Here is a 19,772-nt window from a genome sequence, read left to right as displayed (position 1 = left end):
AAGACATTTATACCTTAATTCTAGATAGTTTGCTTATAAGAGAGATAAGAGAGTGTAGTTATAGAGTCTAATTAAAAAACAATCTTTTCAGACCCAGTGATGCTGCTGATGAAGGTGCAGACACATCCATTAATGAGTCCAGAAATGTAACAGATGAATCCTTCCGAAGAAGACTGATTGCAAATCTGGCTGAGCACGTTCTCTTCAGTAAGTACAATACCAAACCCTTTCATTCTGCAGTTCAGACTCAGCATGGTGCAGGGCACACTGCACCGGTTTTGGAATCTGCTGGAGTTGGGTTCTCCTTCTGGTGCTGTTACCTACTACACAGGTGGTGATGGAGAGTTATTAGAAGGTGATGCCAGGGGGATTTGAAGTAATCGAGTAAAACATCAGACAGGGTGCCTGAGAATTAGTAGGTGCTCATATGGTAGGTGTCACGCTTTTTAAAAAACAGTACTGTCAAAATGATTTATTGTCTCTTTTGTTCATGAATTTGTTTCTTTGAACTAATTAGTGGGATGGCGTTCAGGTTTATAGTTGCATGTCCCTTTTCCTGCTGACACCATGATTATTTTTATCCAGCAAATATTGAGGGGCTGTTATGTATGCGTAAAGCTTTGTTTTAGCTGTGGGGAATACAAATTGAAGAATTAGCAGTTCTGCCTGAGCTTACGCTCGTCTGGGTGGCAGAGCTGCGCGCAGGGAATTCAAGTGGGAGTGAGCCAGAGCAGAGTGAGTCGTGTGCAGGATTAGCCTTCTCGAAGTCCCAAATGCCACGTGTGTCCTGCTGTAGGATCTGCTTCAGAGCCCTGTGGCAGTGGTAGTGGCTAGGCCCTCGGTGCGCAGCCCAGGGGGCTCTCCTTGCCATTCCCTGAGCCTCACTCCTAGGCAGGCCAGACTCTCAGCATTTGCTGGCGACACCGTCGTGGGGACTTCCTCGCCTCCTCTCGCTCCCGCCGCTCCAGCTCCTGGTCCTGCTTCACGGGAGGTCGGGGTGTTCTTCGTGCGCACATCTGTTTGTGTGTGTCTACCCAGACAACCAGGGATGTGGCTGTCTGGTCTCTCAAAATATTTTTTTACGATTTTGTATTGCACTGTTTTCCATTAATAACACACATATTTATTTATGTTTTTAAAAAACTCTGTATAAATATTCTTTTTAATGGCTATGAATATGGTACTTGGTACTTTTTTTCATTTTTTAAACACTGGAGACAACACTGACTGTGAGTGAAGTGTACATGAATTCATTATCATCTCAGAAAATTCACACACGGTGTGTTTATTTCAGATTCTTCCGTAGATGTTCTCATATTTGATTTATATGATTATAATTTTCTACAAATTCCGGGTATTGGGTTATGGACTACAGTCATTCTCAAATGTCTTTTGTCCTCTCCCTCCGTACCTCGGGCCTGGTCCTTTCCTCCTCAGCCCAGTGAATGAGGCAGCATTTTCATCTTACCAGTGAGGAAGCCGCGGCACGGGGGTTGAAGTAATTTCCCCCAGTTATGAAATGAGGCAGTGTAGGAATTAGATTTGAGTGCAGATTTTCTGACTTCAGACCGACTGTCCCTTCTCCTGCCACGCCCCTGGTCTCAGGTGATGGTGACTCTGCCCGCAGGAGAGAGCAGTGAGGTGTACCCACCAGAGCCTGGAGCCAGGAGCACGTCCAGAAGCACGGAAGTGGAAGACCCTTGTAGGGCTGCCAGAGCAGGCTTCTACTCTGGGTCTTCTACTGCCTTCCATGAAGGTGTCTCTTGGCCATTCAGTAACTAAATTCCACTGGCCTGTTTGGAAAGTGGAGCTGTCTTAGGCTGAATGCTGTCACACGATACCAGTGATCTCTAATGAGGACTGTTGGCCAGAACGTGGTACAGTGTTGTCCTTTCCCTTCGGTAAATTCTAGTTACAGGAACTGTGGTAGGTGTAGAGGTGTTTATAGTTGTAAATACTCCTATTTAAGATGTAGGTACTTCTGGAGACTTTGAGCGTTATTGAAGAAAGGGAACTAAAGCTCTGTGTTTGCCTTCCAGCGGCTAGCAAGTCCTGTGCCATTATGTCCACGCACATCGTGGCCTGCCTGCTCCTCTACAGACACAGGCAGGTACGTCTGCGGCGTCCCCTGTGCTCGGGGGGAAGCGTGCGGATGCCGTCTCAGCTTTCAGAGCTTGTTCGCGAGCGGACATGGCCCAGTCCTGCTTGTGCTTCTGAGATAAGCAGTAACATAAGCCACCTAGCCCATGGGGGCTTCCAGATCCGACGGAGGAAGACGTCTACGTGAAAAAAACTCCGAGACTGCGTAACGTAGACAGCAGTAGGACATTTGAGTGTATAGTTCACGTAAATAAGGCCTATTGCGTTGACGTGCCATAAGTGTTCTGACAGCTGATGACAGCTGTTTGACTTATATTTAGGGCCACGTTCCCTTTATGCACTTGTCTAAGTGCTGTGATGGAAAAGACCGCGTCTGTGCCATTCACAGTCATGTTCTCAACACCAAACATAGTGCCTACGTGTGTGTGTGTGTGTATATATACACACATATACATACATACATGTATGTACACACACATGTAAACACCAACTAAGTAGTTGTCAGATAAATATTTAAATACTTAAAATGAGGGAAATTGGGGCGCCAACTAGGTGGCTCAGTCGGTTAAGTGTCTGCCTTTGGTTCAGGTCATGATCACAGGGGTCCTGGGATTGAGCCCCACACAGACTCCCAGCTCAGCGGGGAGTCAGCTTCTCCCTCTCCCTGCTTCTGCTCTCTAGCTCTCTCTCTCAAATAAATAAATAAAATTGTTAAAAAAATAAATAAATAAAACGAGGGGAATTACTGCTTAAAACTTAAGCACTTCTTTTAGATGGCTTCTTCTGCCCTTTGTGATCTTACATGCTCCTGTCATGTGTTGTGACCAGAGCATTCTCTCTGGATGTGAATATCTTGACCTTATGGAGGACCACCTTTTTCACCAGTTTTCTGACATCCTGTGTCCTAATATTCTGGCCCTTTTTCTCTCTGTGCCAACAGCAGGCTGCAGGAAAGCCAAGGCAAGACATAAAATCCTCAGAATGCCTCTTGGCCTTTTGGGAGGTAGGTTTTCCACTGTTGCGAGACCATTTCTGTCTGTTTCTCCAGGGCATTGATCTCTCCACATTGGTGGAGGACTTCTTTGTGATGAAGGAGGAAGTCCTGGCTCGTGATTTTGACCTGGGCTTCTCAGGAAACTCTGAAGATGTAGTCATGCATGCCATACAGCTGCTGGGAAATTGTGTCACGATCACCCACACCAGCAGGAACGATGAGTTTTTTATTACCCCCAGCACAACTGTCCCATCAGTCTTTGAACTCAACTTCTACAGCAATGGCGTGCTCCATGTCTTCATCATGGAGGCCATCATAGGTACGGCCTGCCCTGAAGTAGCTTCGTGGGAGGGAAAAGAGCCTAAAGCACATGGTGGTGTCTGTTGATTTAGATCGTAGCCCATTGTTGGAGGGGATGTGTTGCTATATTTTTAGTTTTCAAATAAAAATGTAATCCGCTATATCACTATAGCTTATTTTTTACATTTAGTAGTCAATGAGTAGTTACTGAATTACTGTTTGCATAGTATTACACTTATTACTGAGGAGGAGAGGGAAGGTGTTTGGCTATCAGGAGCTGGAAATCTGAGTGAGGCGAGAAAGTGCACATGGCAGTAAAGTGAGTGTAGGGTATGAAGAGGGAACAGAGGAGAAGGAGAGCAGGAGGGACCAAAGCCCCTGAGGGGAGGGCTTAGATGGAGTTAGGATCACATGGAATCATGAGGAGTGAATCCTGAAGACATTTAGTTACATTTTTCTCCAGTGAATGCAGGTAATTCTTTTTGATGTGTTCACAATCTATTAAGGTAATCCAAGTTTTCCGAGCCAGTTGAAGTTTTTCTTGGAGCTGTAAGGCGGCCGGCCTCAGTGATGCTTTTCTCTCCTTAGCCTGCAGCCTTTACGCAGTTCTGAACAAGAGGGGCTCGGGAGGGCCTGCGGGGCCGCCCCCCAGCTTGATCAGCCAGGAGCAGCTGGTGCGGAAGGCCTCCAGCCTGTGCTACCTGCTCTCGAACGAAGGCACCGTGTCGCTCGTAAGTGGGCTCCTTAGTGCCGCCCGTTGTCTTTCTCTGGAGAATTTTTATGAAAACATAAGCACCTTTGTTTTTCTCTCAGGGAATGTTTGGTCTGTTACTGAAGCTTTACATTCTACTCCTGAGTCTCAGTGACTCTCAGGCCAATATGTTGTTTGCTAACTTTGTTGGCTGTTGGGGTCACTGCTCCAGTGAACCCTTGATGTAGTTGTGAGGCGTGATGGGACAGATAGCTCCACATTCTCCACGAGTCAGAGCCAAAGTTACTGAGCTCTTATTGTACATAAGGCACTGGGTCAGAGGCTTATAAATAATTAGTATGCCCAGAACGTAAGAGCCAAAGACAATCTTAAAAATCGTCTCTTCAACCCCTGGCATTTTACAAATGGGAAAACTACGACCCAGCAGGACTGATGAGCATTTATGTTATATTCAAGCACTTTTACATTCATAATGAGGCATAGGTATTCAGCAATAGATCCTTTTTCCTCAAAATCATCAACAAATAGTATCCCTATTCTATTTAAAGTCTAATACTCTCACTCATCTGAATGTGTCCTGGGACATTTGTGTGTACTTGCATTCTGAGTATGGCCCTCCACAGCGTTCTTTGCATATGGTATATTGTCGCCCTGTTGGGGAATCTGTTTTGCATGAACCTTGGGGGTCAGGGCGGGATGGGATGGGGGGGATAGAACTCCCAAGATTGACTGTGTCCTTTTCCTGGGTCATTTTTGAGTTATTTGAATATTTGTCTCCTCCACCACCTCTCTGTACAGCGTTTACCGTAAGGTGCATTTGCAGGGAAATTGTCTTATGATGGACAAGAAATCGGTGGGAGGGGCCTGACGAGCAGCGCTTCTGAGGACTGGCTCCACCCACTCACTGGGTGCTCTGCCAGACACAGAATGAGGGCTTTTCTTGGGCATTGCCCTTGACCATGCGTTTATCAAGAGGGTGGGCGTTGGGAATCTTAGGACTTGCCCAGTAGGACGAGGTAGTTGATATTGGAAGCATTTGGCAGTTACTTTGTACAGTGTTTTCTGTCTATAAAAAGGTCAGTGATGAGGCATCCGGGTGGCTCAGTCAGTTAAGAGTCTGCCTTCGACTCGGGTCATGATCCCAGGGTCCTGGGATTGAGCCCCATGTTGGGCTCCCTGCTCAGCAGGGAGCCTGCTTCTCCCCCTCTCTCTCTGCCCCTCCCTGGCCCCACTTGTGCTTTTTTTCCTCTCTCAAATAAATAAAATCTTTAAAAAAAAAAAAAAAAAAAAGGTCAGTGACTTTCATATTTAAATGCCTTTTCTTTTCAGCCCTGCCAGACGTTTTACCAGATTTGCCATGAAACAGTAGGAAGGTTTATCCAGTATGGCATTCTCGTAGTGGCAGAGGTAAGAGGAATGGCTTTCCTTCGTTTGCCTTTATTTAGTTTGCTCTTCCTTATCTTTTCTACCAATTATTTTAACCAGTGTTATAACCGATTATTTTAGACAGTAATTACGTTTGATATGTAGTCAAGTCCACATGAAGAGAAGAGTAAGAATAGGGAGAGTAAAACATCTTTTGGGATTGTTTTTAATATTTTGGTTTCTTTTGTGTAACTGGTGTTGTCTAGAACATATCTTGACTCCATGATACCTGGAAGTTTTCATTCCAAGAGGAGACGCTTCACATATGCGCCTGCTTGTAGCTTGCACGCACACATTTTTCTCTTTTGAGATTTTAATTTTTGTCGATTTAGTGTAGTGGGTATGGCCTGGGAAAGTAGGTATTAGTTTAGAGGGGGTGAGGATATCTTTATTTGCTCTGTCTGGTAGCTTCCCCCCGCTGCCTCTTCCTTTCCTCCTTTCCTTCTTTCCTTCCCCACTGTCTCCCGAGTGACTCCGAGTTTGGAGCCGGAGGTGGGTTGACACTCAGTGGCTAACGGAGAGGAGTAGGGAGGCAGGGAGAGGGGCTGCTGGCCTGCCGTCCAGGCACACGCAGATGTCCGTGTGCCCATGCATGTTTATTTCCTGTTCGCCATCTCTTTGGCATAGCAAGATGACCAGGAAGATATTAGTCCTGGTCTTGCTGAGCAGCAGTGGGACAAGAAACTTCCTGAGCCTTTGTCTTGGAGAAGTGATGAAGAAGACGAAGACAGTGATTTTGGTGAGGAGCAGCGAGATTGCTACCTGAAGGTACTTCGGTGAAGAATTCTGGTGGACGTTACAGGGAGGAGTTGAGGTTTTTGTTGCCCCTAGTTAATGAGGTTCTTAGAAACTGAGCCTCCGCTGACTTATTCCCATTTCTGGCATCCATAAACCAGCTGTGGCCCTTTCTGCCTAATAAAGACACTCAAATGTTAGAGGTGAGCGAATACCCCCAATTGCTCAGTTTGGGTGCAGGTAACAGAAAAGGAAGCAAAAGTGCAAATTCGGGAAGATGAACATCGTGAGTGAGACCCTTCCTGACCCTCTCCTCACAATGCCCAGGGTGCAAACCTATTTGCCCACACCTGCGTTCCCTCCTGAAGAGGCAGGACTGTGTTTAGTCACCAGCAAGACCAGGCAGCGCGGGCCCAGGATGGTGGAGGGATCACTCCTCAGCTGCCACGCCCGGTGGCTCTTTCGGAGTGCTGCTCAGTCTTGCCAGTCCTCCCCAAATTTCTTACCTTGAGCCCTTTGCCTTCAATTAAAACAAATCTCATCATAGGAGAAACTTTAGATGTTTAAAAGATAGATTGTCCCTGATTTGTAATTTTATAAGTTAATAATGACCCATTTTTTCCTAATACCTTAAATGGATTACTCTAGAACACCCCTGATTTACACACACACAGTCAGGACGTGTGACTTCTGGAGAGTCCGCCTGGCCTTTTTGGGTGCGATCAGCTGTGAGATGGGGCAGTGAGAGACCCCTCTGCCACCCGGCACCCCACACCACGACCGCCACTCCCCACTGTGCCAGAATGTGGGCCAGAGGCCACGTGGGGTGGCAGGAAGTGAGGGCCGGGGAGGACTGAGGTGACCTTGGCGTCTTGCCATGTGCCCTCTTTCACACTTGAGCGAAACCCAGGGCGGGGGGGTCCAGCCTGGGGACCAGCTATGCTCAGTGGTGACGATATGTCAGTCAAGTATGCCAGTTTCTTCCAGGCAGCTGTCCAGTAAATGCAAACCTCAGATACTGTAGAAAACAATGACCCCAGTACAGGGCCCATTTCAAAGCCAGAGTCCTTTTCAGCAGAGGGCCTGTGCCCATGGAGTGGCGGGCTGCTTCCGTCTGCCCCAGGTCCGGCCTCTGCGGAAGTTGCTGTGTCAGCTTGCTTGTTCTCCCCCCTTCTCCGTGGTCTCATCCCCCGCTCTTGCACTCCCAGGTGAGCCAGTCCAAGGAGCACCAGCAGTTCGTCACCTTCTTGCAGAGGCTCCTCGGGCCTTCACTGGAGGCCTACAGCTCCGCCGCCATCTTCATCCACAACTTCAGTGGCCCGGTTCCCGAGCCTGAGTACCTGCAAAAGTTGCACAAATACCTGATCACCAGAACGGAAAGAAGTGTTGCCGTATATGGTAGGCCTGTCGCTGCTTCGGCTTCTTTTAAAAGCTCTGCCTTTTTTGATGACAGGAATCTGCTACTTGTAGACCGTAGGGAAGAAATGCAAAATTTTCCTGACTTCTGACTTCATAGATTCCTGTTGTCTGTTTCGGGATGTTCTATAAATGGGACGATACAGTTCTATACTCTTGTGTGTGGCTTTTTTCACTTAACATAAGTGAGAGTCCTACGTGTTCGTGCATGTGGTTGTTTGTTTATTCTTGTTGCTTTATAGTATTCCCGCATATAAATATCCACTGCATTTTATTCATGCCCATCACTGAGGGATAGTTGGGTGTCTGCACTTGAGAGCTGCCGTGACTGGGGCTGCCATGAGTGTGTTTGAAGGCGTCGGCGCGAACCTGTCTGCGTGTAGGCGTAGTGTTGCCTGTCAGAGCCTCCGTGGGCCCCGCCGGTGGTTCCTGGGGGCGGGGGGTGCCCGTCTGCACTCCGGCTGCGGCGTGTTTCTGGGGCTCCACCTCCGGCCCTTGCTTGGTCGTGATAAGAGGTGCGACTGGGGTGGGAGCAGTGTTTTATACAGTGATGGCTTAGGACCAGAACTGCTTGGAATCCAGACTTTTTAGAGCCAGACGGGCTCTAGAGATAATTTCTCTCTAGACATCTCTCCATATCCATGTAGACCTATATGGTTCTATATTTCTCTCCAGATAGGTAGATATCTGGAGATAGTCACCCACTTTATAGATGAGGAAACTATCGTAGATCACATAGCCAGTTAATGGGCACACGTGGGTTCAGCACTCTTTTTCCGACCTCAAGATTTGTGCTCTTTCTGGTTCCACTGTTACAGGACTCATCTGTGCATCACTGTGCAGTTGAACAGAATTTCTACCCGCTGTCTTGTTCGCTTCTCTCAAAAACCCGCCGAGATGGATGTTGTAGGTGTTTCTCCTTCTCTTCCTTTCTCTCGTTCCCTCCCTTCCTCTTTCTGTCTCTCTTTTCTTCTTGCTCTTTTTTGACTTAAAAGATGACAGAATAGGTTTAAAGAAACAGCAAGTCCTGTGAGACCTCCCAGGTTGCCGGTGGCAGGAGTGAAGCTGGACCCGAGTCTGCCGACTTGCTCAAACCCTATCCAGGGCCTCCCACACTTTGTTACTGTAGATGTTGGGGTTTACGTGTTTGCCGGGCATCAGCTTTTGACAAGGTCTTATGCTTTCCCTGCAGCTGAGAGCGCCACTTACTGCCTCGTGAAGAATGCTGTGAAAATGTTTAAGGATATTGGGGTGAGTCCCCACCGCTTATGGTAGGAAGGCGTGTGTTACCTTCTCGCTCTGCTCAGATCTCGTCTGTTTGAGCCACCTGCATTTGGGGCGGGCCCTGAGAAAAGCAGTTTCTGCTGGGCTGATCATGAGCACATTTCTGGGGATTGGAAAGGGGACGGGCATGTTGAAGGTGAGGCCCATCAGTACAGATTTATTTGAATGTTCCAGAATTTTCCTGGTTTTCACCTTCATCCCCAAACCATTTACATATAACAGGTGGCAGTGTGTTTCGACATGCTACTGCAGTTTTCGGCAGGGATGTTAGTTATGTCGTATGATTTTCATTTACTGTATTTCTACCAGTATTGCTGGAAGTTTCCTCCAGTGTATTGTACTCCATGTGTCCTATGGGACGGGAGTTCCATGGAGGTACTAATGGCCTTTGTAAGGGACTCTTTGTGACTTTGTTCTAACACAGATTTTAAAGTACAATACGCTGATTGGACTCTACTCATAAAAACACCACCCCTGCGTCCCTAACCCTGCTCGTGAGCACCCACATGTCTGTTCACTTAAAGCCAGGATACAGTTTTACGTGCCTTGACTGCCTTTTGGGGTCTAGGACACAGTCAGGGTTGGTGGCAGAAATATCTCCTTGTTTTGGTTTGTCTTTAATTTTAACTTTCTCTCTAGGTTTTCAAAGAGACCAAACAAAAGAGAGTGTCTGTTTTAGAACTCAGCAGCACGTTTCTACCTCAGTGCAACCGGCAGAAGCTCCTCGAGTACATTCTGAGTTTTGTGGTGCTGTAGGTTACTCCTGGCACCTCTGGCAAGTGGAGGGCATCGGACGAGTCCCTCGTAGGCTCCAGCCTCTGGCTCGAGAGCTGAAGGTGCCGGCGTGTGGGCGGGCTTGGCCTGTCCTGCTGTGACGTGCTGGAAGACAAGTGCCTTCCCCTCCACGGGGCTGTGCTAACCCCTACTCCGAGATGACACGGCAGCCTCCGCGTGACGCTTGGGGGCCCCCCGGCTTCTGCTTGCAATTCATCGTCAGTAGATGACACAGTGAAATCTCAGAAAGTTATTCTGGAGTTTATTAAAGATTTCCCTTTTAAGTATAACCGTTAAGGACTAAATTACTGTGATGGGCACAAAAATGTAGATTCATTCTAGAACCGAATCTTATATAGTATTCTTAATACTGTCGGATAATTTGTCGGTATATTTTCTGATTAATGGTTAATGCTTCCTTTAAACATAATTGAGTCATCTGTTCACTGTTTTGTTTTTGTTTTTTCAGTTTTATCTTTGTCAATAGTAGCTAAATTTTAAAGGGGACACCTTTCATCCCAAAGTGCTTTACAAATGAATGGGCTGATCTATATCACACCCAGGTATCACTGTGCTGTCCTTTGCGGTCAGATTTAGAAAGTGTTTGAAGAGCTACATGAAAACACAATATTAGTTTAGGTCAGAAATAGGGCTAATGTGATCAAAAAGTCGACATCAGGAGATAAATTTGGCCGGCAAAATTCAAGGTAAACTTGGCCAGAACACTGACTTTGAACTTTTGCTCATATAAAAAAGTGCCATTGAGTTTTAAATGACCAGCAAGTATTTAGGAACGATTCCTGTTTTATGTCTGTACCCCTTCCCAGCCCTCAGGTGGCACCTGCCTCTCCCAGGTACAGCTGTTTCTTGGAGATTCTCCAGCCAAACAGCAACCGTCCTAATGATTAGCTTGGCCTGATAGACTGTGTGAGCGGAGGGTGCTGCGGCTGGAGGCTGCTGACCCCGGGCTCTCATGTACTGTGTGCAGCTTGTGCACGGCACCCGGTCCACGTGACTGGTGCCCGCTCAGGTTGTGTGGGGTACAACCCATGTGCCGTATATGTGGGAGCCCAGTGGACTGCTCCGTGGTTGGAGGCAGTTACGGACTTTTAGCTGTGAGGAAAAACCATGGTTTTTAACAAATATGTATGGGTTATATGCCTAAACCCTGATGTCACGTAGTGGTTATTATGAAAAATTGTCTGTTCATAATGGGTAGGTGCCTTCTTATGAGGAGGGAGCATAACTGTTCATTGTGATAATTATGGTGATTTCATAAAGATCATGTGATATTAAAACATTTTCTAACAGCTTGTTGTTCCTTCTCTCCATGGTATTATGGAATTAGGAATTTTTCCTGATGAATATTGCATATAGACTTTGAATTTGAAAGTACTGAGAATTAAGTTTGTACTTTTATAAGCTTGGACTTGAAACACTAATGGTAGCCCATGAATGTCCTGTGTGTGTCGGGAGAAGGAGGGGGACTGATCGGTACTTCACGTCGTATGAAAGATCTCGTTTGAAACTCATAGCAATAATGCTGTGCTGTTGTGAGCTTTTTCCAGTCTTCTCAAATTCCATGTTTAAGATCTCTCTATTCTCTATAGGAATTCATGTACCCTTAAGCCATTGTCAGTGTTATCGCGGCTCCGGCGTGGACAGGGTCTCCGCGTGGTGGCGCTCCTTGCACTAACGGGGACAGAGGAGCAGTTCTTCTGTTGGCCGGAGCCCTGCACGTGGGGGACACCCAGGGAGACTTCGTTATCCCCGTGGGTGTTCCTTTTCCAGGCGGGCAGTCACTGCACTAGTCTTGCTCATTCTCTCTCTCAATTATAGATCAAGGATTGCCCGAGCACTCTCTCAGTTACCTGGAAAGTCAAGGTTGGGACTGCCCCGCCCGTGGCTTCCGCTAAGCGCTGCTGCCGAGTCAGCCTGAGCAGGGCACAGTGGCTGCCCTGGCTTCATCTTCCTTTTCAGTTGTTTTCTAGAAATATCATCAGATGCTTTGGGGAATGCAATGTATGATTTGCTAGCTCTCTCGCAACTTAACTCACTGTGAGAATAAATATGCATGCTTTTTGTAATTAACTGGTGCTTTGAAAACCTTTTTTAAGGAAGAAAAATCTCAACCAAAGTTATGCTCATCCAGACAAGCTGACCTGGGGTTAATTTTAGCACAACTCATTCTTCAGTGCCTCATTACTGAAAAACAAACATATGTCATCACAGTCAGGCTTCCAGATAGCACTGTTTTTGCTTAAAGATTTATTCTCACTGTTTTCCAAAAGCGAATGGCTTCCATGTAAGATGATACAAACTAGGTGCTTGTAAATAATTTATTACAGTTTACTCTACTGCATTTCTCTAAAACTGAAATGCATGCCCTCCAGGGGAAGACTGTGAGTCAAATTAAAAAACAAAATCCAATAATAGGCAATATGAATCTGCACGCTTTCCAACCGAGAATGTCCTAAGTGATTTCAGAAAAGAGGAAGGATTTTTTGCTCCCTTAATTTCAAGAAAAGCAAAGGGAAGGAACTTGTGTGAGATGCATAGAACTAGTAGTAACAGGGAAAGTACTCCCAGGTCTTCCTTCTCAGATCTGTTCAGTCTCTCGAAGTCACGAGGATGAGTGGAGAAAATACATCAGGGATTGCCATGAATGTGAACTCAGATTGTGGAACTTCTAGGCACCTGAAGGGGAAAAGCATTTCCCATGGTTCTTCATGCAATCTCTGTGCTCTGAGAGATGTTCATAGGTGTTTTGTAGAAGACATGTCGCTGGTACGATAAATGTGTACGTGGATCCTCTTTTTTAGAAACTCAACAGTGCACTCTGGCATGGCGTGGGCTCAGGGCGTGCCAGTCCCAAGCCTGTTTAACCCAGCATTTCCACACTGTTGTCAGTCCAGGACCTCTGTCCCCCTTGGTATCCCTATGAGCCTCTCACTAGTATGCCATGGAAAACATTTTGGAAAACACTACGTTAGGTAGTTTTTTAAGGGGACAAAACAATACGAGATGACATGGAGGCAGAACTTGCATGCATTTTGTACAATCACCTGTTACAGTTAGTGGATGTGTGCCCACCCCCCCGCCCCCCCGAGACGATAAGCACAGAAAACTAATATAGGCGGTCAGGTCTCTTTCCTTTGATGGAGAGATCAGCCGTCCATGATCCTGGGTTTTTCCCTGAAAGTAATAAAATTAACACAAGGATTAACTGGGGTAAATAATTAAGGTTTTAATTCAGATCTAGAAGAAAATACTGCACAACCGAATGCAGATTTTTATCCACAGATAGTTCTAGTGTTTAGAAATGGTAAGACCAATCATTGAAGTTTATAAGACTTAATTTGGATGTAAATCTGTTTTTTAAAACACTCTTTTTAGGAACTTGAGACTTGGCATCTGGCGTTCTAGTTTAATACAAACTAATGATTGCATTTGAAAGAATTTTGACTTTATTTCTAAACATCTAAAGCTCTGAAATGCCTTGATGGAAGGTGTTATTTTCCTGTTGTACAAAGAAATGTTAAATTGTAAAAAGAATTACTATAAAGTACTGTGAAATAATACTGAGTGATTTTGTGAGCGAAACTTATTTGGAAATGTTGATTGATTTTTATGCCTGTTAATGTATTGTAAGAAGCACAGAAGTGTAGTTTTGTTTTAATAAATCAAAAATGAATATATTCTTGATGTCTTGCATTTGTAGTTAAAAGTTCCTGACATAATTCATTAGACAAACAATTGTTCTTGTTTGACTTTACATAACTTTATTAAAATGCTTATAGGAAATAATCTTACATAAATGTATGAGCCTGCAGTGCATGGTTTTATTACTGATCCATAGCTCTCCAAATTTGATCAAGCATTTGCTCTCCTTAGTAAATATTCACATTACAGAGATATACTTGGAGTTTCTGTCAAGATTCCTTTAAACTTGGTGCTTATCTCCTATTTTTATGTACTGAAGTGTTAGCTTTTTTCCCACCAGTTCATAATAGTCGCCCAAAAAATATTAGTTGACTTTTTTGACAAGTAAGGCAAGTATTTTCTTACAGCACTATTTTCTGTGGCTCCTTTGAAATCACACAAATGCAGCCTTCTCAAGAAGAGTGTGCCCTCTGGAAAGGGAGCGAACAGGTGCCTGGCCATGCTGCCCATGTCGTTTGGGTACATAACATGGCTGTGAACCTGACATTCAAGACCATCCCATCTGTTCTCCACCAGACCCTCTATCTGAACTTTGCACTTTCCCCCCTCTGGTTTGCTCTGGAAGATTGTTGCCAGGACTATGTCCTTGCCCTCTGGTGCATTCATTTCTTTCTTTGCATTAGCAACTCTCTTGCTGCGGCCAAATGTGACCTTCCCTTTATCATACAAAATTCCATTTTTTACAACCACTCACTCTAAGTGGATGTTCATTTTGAAGGCTAATCTCTTAATGTTCCGTTCTGCCCACTCATTTTAGTCCTGTTTATTCCGTTTTTTAACAACTGGCAGTCTGTCTTCTCTACACACACATCTAGTGAAATTCCTATGTCCCTCAGCAGATACGAAGGCGTTTTCCTGGTTGTTGTCCACAGCCCCTGCGATGTCCATACTGCAGCCTGGCCTCTCAGTGAGATGCTGCTTCTGCCCTTCTAGCTTCCTTGGCCCTCTGGTCTTCTGTCTCCATCAGAACTCCACCTTCTCCAGCTCTTCCTTGCCTCCCACCACTTATCAGATGGTCCTGGTATTGTTGCTGCAGTCTCTGAGTTAAAAAAATCAATTTTGTCTGAAATCTATTTTTATAAGAAGGAACCCAATTTTCATATGTCAGTGCAACAAACGATGTGATCATGTACACTGGCTTGCTGGGCCCTTTCTGTCTTGTCAGCAGCCAGTTCGTGCCTTCTGGCCTGGGAGACAGTGGCTATGAAAGCACAGTTCTAGATGCCCCTTCCAGGAGCCAGAGGGCAATCCGTTGTTGGAAGAAGGTTGACCTTGCTCATCTGAGTTAAGCAGGGATGAGGTCTCAAAGCAAAGCTTTGATGAGGACCACTGGGTAATGTTTAACCACGCAGGTGGTGGGCATCTGAGTCAGCCTTTGATGTCGGGCTCATTGCTATGCCCACATCGAGGAAAGGGTATGTCAAAACAAGCCAGGGTTGCACCTGTCAGTGGCCTTGGTACTAGGACCAAAGCTTCTGGCAGGGAGTGATGAGAATAAGTGCACAAGCTCAATTTCTAGCTTTCTGGGAAAACGTCTTGCCACCTTCCCATTGCAGGACAGTTGAAGATTAGAAAGAAAAGAATCCATACAGAGACCCCCTCGAACACCTTTTAAAGTCCTTAACTAAATAGCCAAGATAGAGAACTTCGTAGAAGTGACATGCCTACATAAGGCAAGAGCAGATGTAGATAACCTTTCCCCTTGCTTCCTTTTGGGTTCTTTATTGGTGGGCTGATCCTATACCTAGACACCCATTTGCCTGCCATGGTCCCTTTGCTTGCACAGAGTTGAGCAGGAGGAGAGCCTCCGAGGTTGAAGATGGCTAAAACTGGCTGCCATTTATCGTGTATCCGTCATGGTGCAGAGCCAGAACTCAGCAGTGATTGCCATAGGTGTGGGAGGAGGTTATCCAGAGAACGTGACCTCCCACAGGCTGGACCAGGGCAATGGGAGGCGCCTCACCTCTCCCCTGTACATTTCGCCTACTATTTCGGCCCTAGCAGCCATTTCAAGGAGGTAGTGCTGAGAGAGGAAGGAGTTGTTCAGATCATCTGGAGGGCTTCTGTGACGGAACCTGGTGAAGGTCTCTCAGTGAACTTTTAAGGTTCCGGGGTGGAGATCTACTTGTCTTGCCACCGCCCAGGACAAGCCTCATAAGTAACTTCCCTTGCTTGTTTACGGCTGCCACCTACCCATCTGGAGTGGTCTGCCTCTTTCTTTGGTGTCTCTTTGCCCTTAGTGTACAAGGGCCAGTTTGTGAAGGATCATATGATAGTATTTTTAGTATCCTGTGTGTCAGGCACCATGCTGGTCACTTGGTGGTGGTCCTCAAGACCCTCAGAGGAAACTGAGGCAAGGTCATGTTGCCAGCGGGCTGTGATCCTCAGCATTGTGTTTTATAAGCGCTCAGTGAAGGCACTCAGCCTCCCTGGTGGGTTCACGTCTGGAAGAGAGAACGGATAACATTGACCCGGAATCTGCAGGTGGCATTTATTTGGGAGGTGTTTTGAGTGGCAGGCAGGCTTTGGTTGAGCTCACGCCGAAGTCTTCCACTGTGTTCACTGGGTTGGACAAGTCACTGTCTCTCTTGTGGAGGGAAGAGGTGAGGTTCCACTCTGTCGTCCCCCAGGGCAGCCTGCGGTCCTGGCCCCTCCATCTGGGGTCAGGAGAGCTCCCCTCCCCTACAAAGCACCGAATAAATCACTTCTAAATCTGCACTCCTGGCACAGTAATGGTATCCACAGGGTCAGAGCTACGTAATGCTCTAAGGCTCAAAACAGCAAGTCATTTTTTTAACGGAAAGTTAGCCTCTATCTCTGGATTCTGAAGCTTTACAGAATCTGCTTTGTAGGAGCCTTCCAGCCTCATTAACTTTTCCCCACTGAAGTTCCCGCTCACTGGAGGCACAAAGCAGGCAAATTAATTTGGAAAGAATGTCTCAGATGGGCAGTGGAACACAGCCATTGTTTTTGATCAGGACGAAACTTAATTTTTATTGGCAACAACCTTCCATTGAGATCATTCCCAATGAAAACTCATTGTGCTCTCTAATCCATTGTACCGGGGGCATCAGCGTAAATGGTGTGTCCATGGTTGCTGTTTTAATTCAATTTTATTAACAATAAAATCTTGCCAGTGCCCAGGAGACAGTTTTACATAAATTAACGTGAAATGTACAAGTTGAAAGAGTACTTGTCAGAAAGGGCATTCAGATCTCACGACACTGGAAGGGGCCAGAATGGGACAGACATCGGATTTCTGCAGACATAGGTTTCTGTAGCAGAGATGACCCTCAAGCGCAAAAAGACGCACCAGGAACCAGACAAATTCCCTGAAAAGATGTGAGGAAATCAGCTTTAAAAATTACAGAATAGGGGCACCTGGATGGCTCAGTCGTTGGGTGTCTGCCTTCGGCTCGGGTCATGATCCCGGGGTCCTGGGATCGAGCCCCGCGTCGGGCTCCCTGCTCCGCGGGAAGCCTGCTTCTCCCTCTCCCACTCCCCCTGCTTGTGTTCCCTCTCTCAGTGTGGCTCTCTGTCAAATAAATAAATAAAATCTTTTAAAAAAATAAAAATAAATAAGAATTACAGAATAATTTGAAGGGATGAGATGCTTGGCTACGCGTAAAGTAACCCCCTGGCAAGGTCTTTAGTGATATAAAGTTCAGCAAGTCCGCAAACTAGAGTCAGTAACTGTTTCTATCCATCTGGGCAAACACTTGATTTCTCCCATTTGTAAATTACAGCAGCGAGTCAGAGCCCCATGCCTATCATGGGGAACCGAGATGGGCCAGTGGGCTATGCTTTGCAAGTATAATTCATTCTCCCAGTGCCATGGAACTGGGTCTTCTGGAAGCAGAGTTCTTGCAGGAGATTCTGTAGGACTCTGTCTATACCCTCTTGGCCACCTGGGGGTCACTCAAGAATGTTCCGGCACCCCTTGTCTGCCTGGATCTCCCTGCTGAGGGCAGTCTCTGGCTGGGAAACATGAGAGGCCCAGAGAGCAAGCCAGAAGTGCTGGAGTGTTAACATCCCAAGAGTGACCCTCCACCAAGGAGGGGTGGGAACCAGAAGATAAATAGATGGCTTTTTTGCCTCTCATTGGAACAATTCAGAGGACCCCCAGTGAGATTAAGCTCCACCGGCCATGGCAGTGACTCACTCATTATACTTTTTTCTTGGCTTTCCCTCTTCTGTGTCTCCCTTTGCCTGTCCCTTACCGGTGCTTCCTGGCGCCAGCTCACACATACATGACTTGTAGACAAATTCTTGTTTCAGGAGCTGCTTTTAGGGGAACCCAAACTAAGACAGCCGTCATGACTACTCGTTGGCTAGCTGCTGAGCTGCAAAGCGATGTTAAGAGTGTTTCCAGAGGCTGCTAAGTTGGACTCACCAATGCACTGTCATGCCAGCTAGCAGAACAATTAAAGAGAGAGGGAAAGAACCTGACTTATCTAATTCCCAGTTTGCGATCCATGTTCAAAGATGGTGATGAGGAATGATCTATAAACATTGCCCTGCCTCTTTTGCTGGTTGTCAGTGGGAAAGATCAACATGGTGCTTGGAGAGATCAGCATTCAGGTGGTAAATGTTCGGGGAGTGTTATTGTTATCAGTTGCCAACACTGACAGGGTTTAATAGGCGGGAGAATAAGATACAAAGTGTAAAGTGAGCAGCTCCCTGTCTCCTAGGAGACACGGACTTTTCCCAAGAAAAGTTACCTGGAGGCAAATACAGAACCTGCTGTGGGAGATGCGGGGGGGGGGGGGGGGGGGAGGGGGGGGGGAGGCACCAGGGGGGGGGGGGGGGGGGGGGGGGGGGGGGGGGGGGGGGCACATGGCAGAGTCAGTCTTCAGCTGGGTCTGGAAGGCAGGGTGAGAATCAGGCGGTGGGAACAGGAATCCTTGCAGAATCTCACTCGATAATTAAATTTCACAGAGCTATTAAGTTGCGCATGTGCAGGACCCATGCGCATGGGTCACCTGTGGGCTTCAGTCAGCCCAAAGACCTGCCTCCTTCCGTAACTTTGAAATGCCAAACAAATGGAGTCAATGTGCAAGCTGTCAAAAAGATTTCTAAATTCTAAAATTCTAACTTTTGTTAAGATTCCTAGAAGATCTGGCAACAGTGGGTCTGCATTCCACCTGGAACAATGGGTTCAGATGAGGCCTGTGGCTTTTAGTTTGTTACTGTCCCCTCCCCCGCCCCCACCTGATTGCTCCCCGGCCCTGAGGCCAAGGGTCAGAGGTCACTGAATCACTGCACTTGCTTGCAGTTTTTAATTTTTTCCCTCAAATACTGAGCAATGTCTCTAAATGCATGTCTTTACTTAAAATGACAAAAAAGAAAGCCATCTGAGTGTGCAGATGGGAAAGGTATTTTTTTTTTAGGGGAGAGTAAAATGGTACATATTGAGCACGAACTAATTGCTGGTCGCTGAGCTAACAGCTTTCCAGGCACGCCAGCCACTCCCCATTTTACAGATGAAGAAGTGGAGGCAGAAAGTCCTGGGGAAAAGCCTCAAGCTTCTTAAAGGAAGCATGACCAGCCTAGCGCGGGAACCTTTGCTCTGTCCACCAAGCCCCGGGGCTGCCTTGACCTTGAGCTTCTTCCTGAGTGCTTGAATTTCATGATCTGGGTTTGGTAAGTCCCCACAGTCACCACATTCAGGAGTGGGTTAGGGGTGAGGGTAGTGGGAGAGAGAGCCCGGGGACGCACCAGAAGTGGGGCCTTATGGTCACCCCTATGACTTGAAGCCCGCCTCCCAGGACCCACAGGCCTCCCAGTCCTGCCTCAGGACTCACACCCGCCCACCCCGGGACAGAGAGATGTTTCAGGAGGGGATGTGAGGGCTGGAGTTGAGTGTGACAGATGGGCGAATCCCAAGCCTGGATGAGGAAAAGCAGGCCATGACCAGGAAGTTATGGGTGACTCCGTGTTCACGACTTTCTTCAGGTACAGAGCCCTGAACCGCCAACATAGTTTTGAACAGGTAGGGTCCCACGCAGGAGTCTTGGGGCTTCTGCGTTAACTGTCTTCCTGACTTGACTGCTGCTGACGTGTCCATAGCTTTGTGATTCTGTCAGTGCCTAGAATCTGCCCAGGCTCCCTGGCTTCCAGTCCCAGCTCCCTCCTGACCAGCCCGGGGACCTCCCAGCTGTTTCTTGATTACCCGCCTCCACCCACAGGGGCTACAAGGAAATAAGGAATGTTCGGGAAGCATTTAGCGCCAAGCCTGGCACATAGGAAATACTTTATAAATGTTAGCTCTGTCAAGGCTCTGTCCCTTTCCAGATGACTCAAACTTTC

At 46.8% G+C, this 19,772-nt stretch overlaps 1 protein-coding gene across 6 annotated transcripts in view; it reads left to right on the top strand.

Moving 5' to 3' along the window:
• Positions 1 to 13,438, top strand: part of GPAM (glycerol-3-phosphate acyltransferase, mitochondrial) — a 33,857-nt gene extending 20,419 nt beyond the window's left edge. For all 6 annotated transcript variants that reach the window (XM_032423148.1, XM_032423149.1, XM_032423152.1 and 3 more), the window contains 9 exons: positions 92 to 207; positions 2,040 to 2,110; positions 3,149 to 3,413; positions 3,983 to 4,125; positions 5,436 to 5,513; positions 6,159 to 6,299; positions 7,475 to 7,664; positions 8,875 to 8,933; positions 9,606 to 13,438. In XM_032423148.1, coding sequence (XP_032279039.1) covers positions 92 to 207; positions 2,040 to 2,110; positions 3,149 to 3,413; positions 3,983 to 4,125; positions 5,436 to 5,513; positions 6,159 to 6,299; positions 7,475 to 7,664; positions 8,875 to 8,933; positions 9,606 to 9,722 — 1,180 coding nt within the window. In that variant the 3' untranslated portion in view covers positions 9,723 to 13,438. The remainder of the gene's footprint in view (positions 1 to 91; positions 208 to 2,039; positions 2,111 to 3,148; positions 3,414 to 3,982; positions 4,126 to 5,435; positions 5,514 to 6,158; positions 6,300 to 7,474; positions 7,665 to 8,874; positions 8,934 to 9,605) is intronic.
• Positions 13,439 to 19,772: the final 6,334 nt, after the last annotated feature.

The sequence above is a fragment of the Phoca vitulina genome, unplaced genomic scaffold, assembly GCF_004348235.1.
Source record: "Phoca vitulina isolate PV1807 unplaced genomic scaffold, GSC_HSeal_1.0 scaffold28, whole genome shotgun sequence".
Taxonomy (NCBI): domain Eukaryota; kingdom Metazoa; phylum Chordata; class Mammalia; order Carnivora; family Phocidae; genus Phoca; species Phoca vitulina.
The sequence above is the reverse complement of the archived record's forward strand: the minus strand, read 5'-3'. Positions and strand labels throughout refer to the sequence as shown.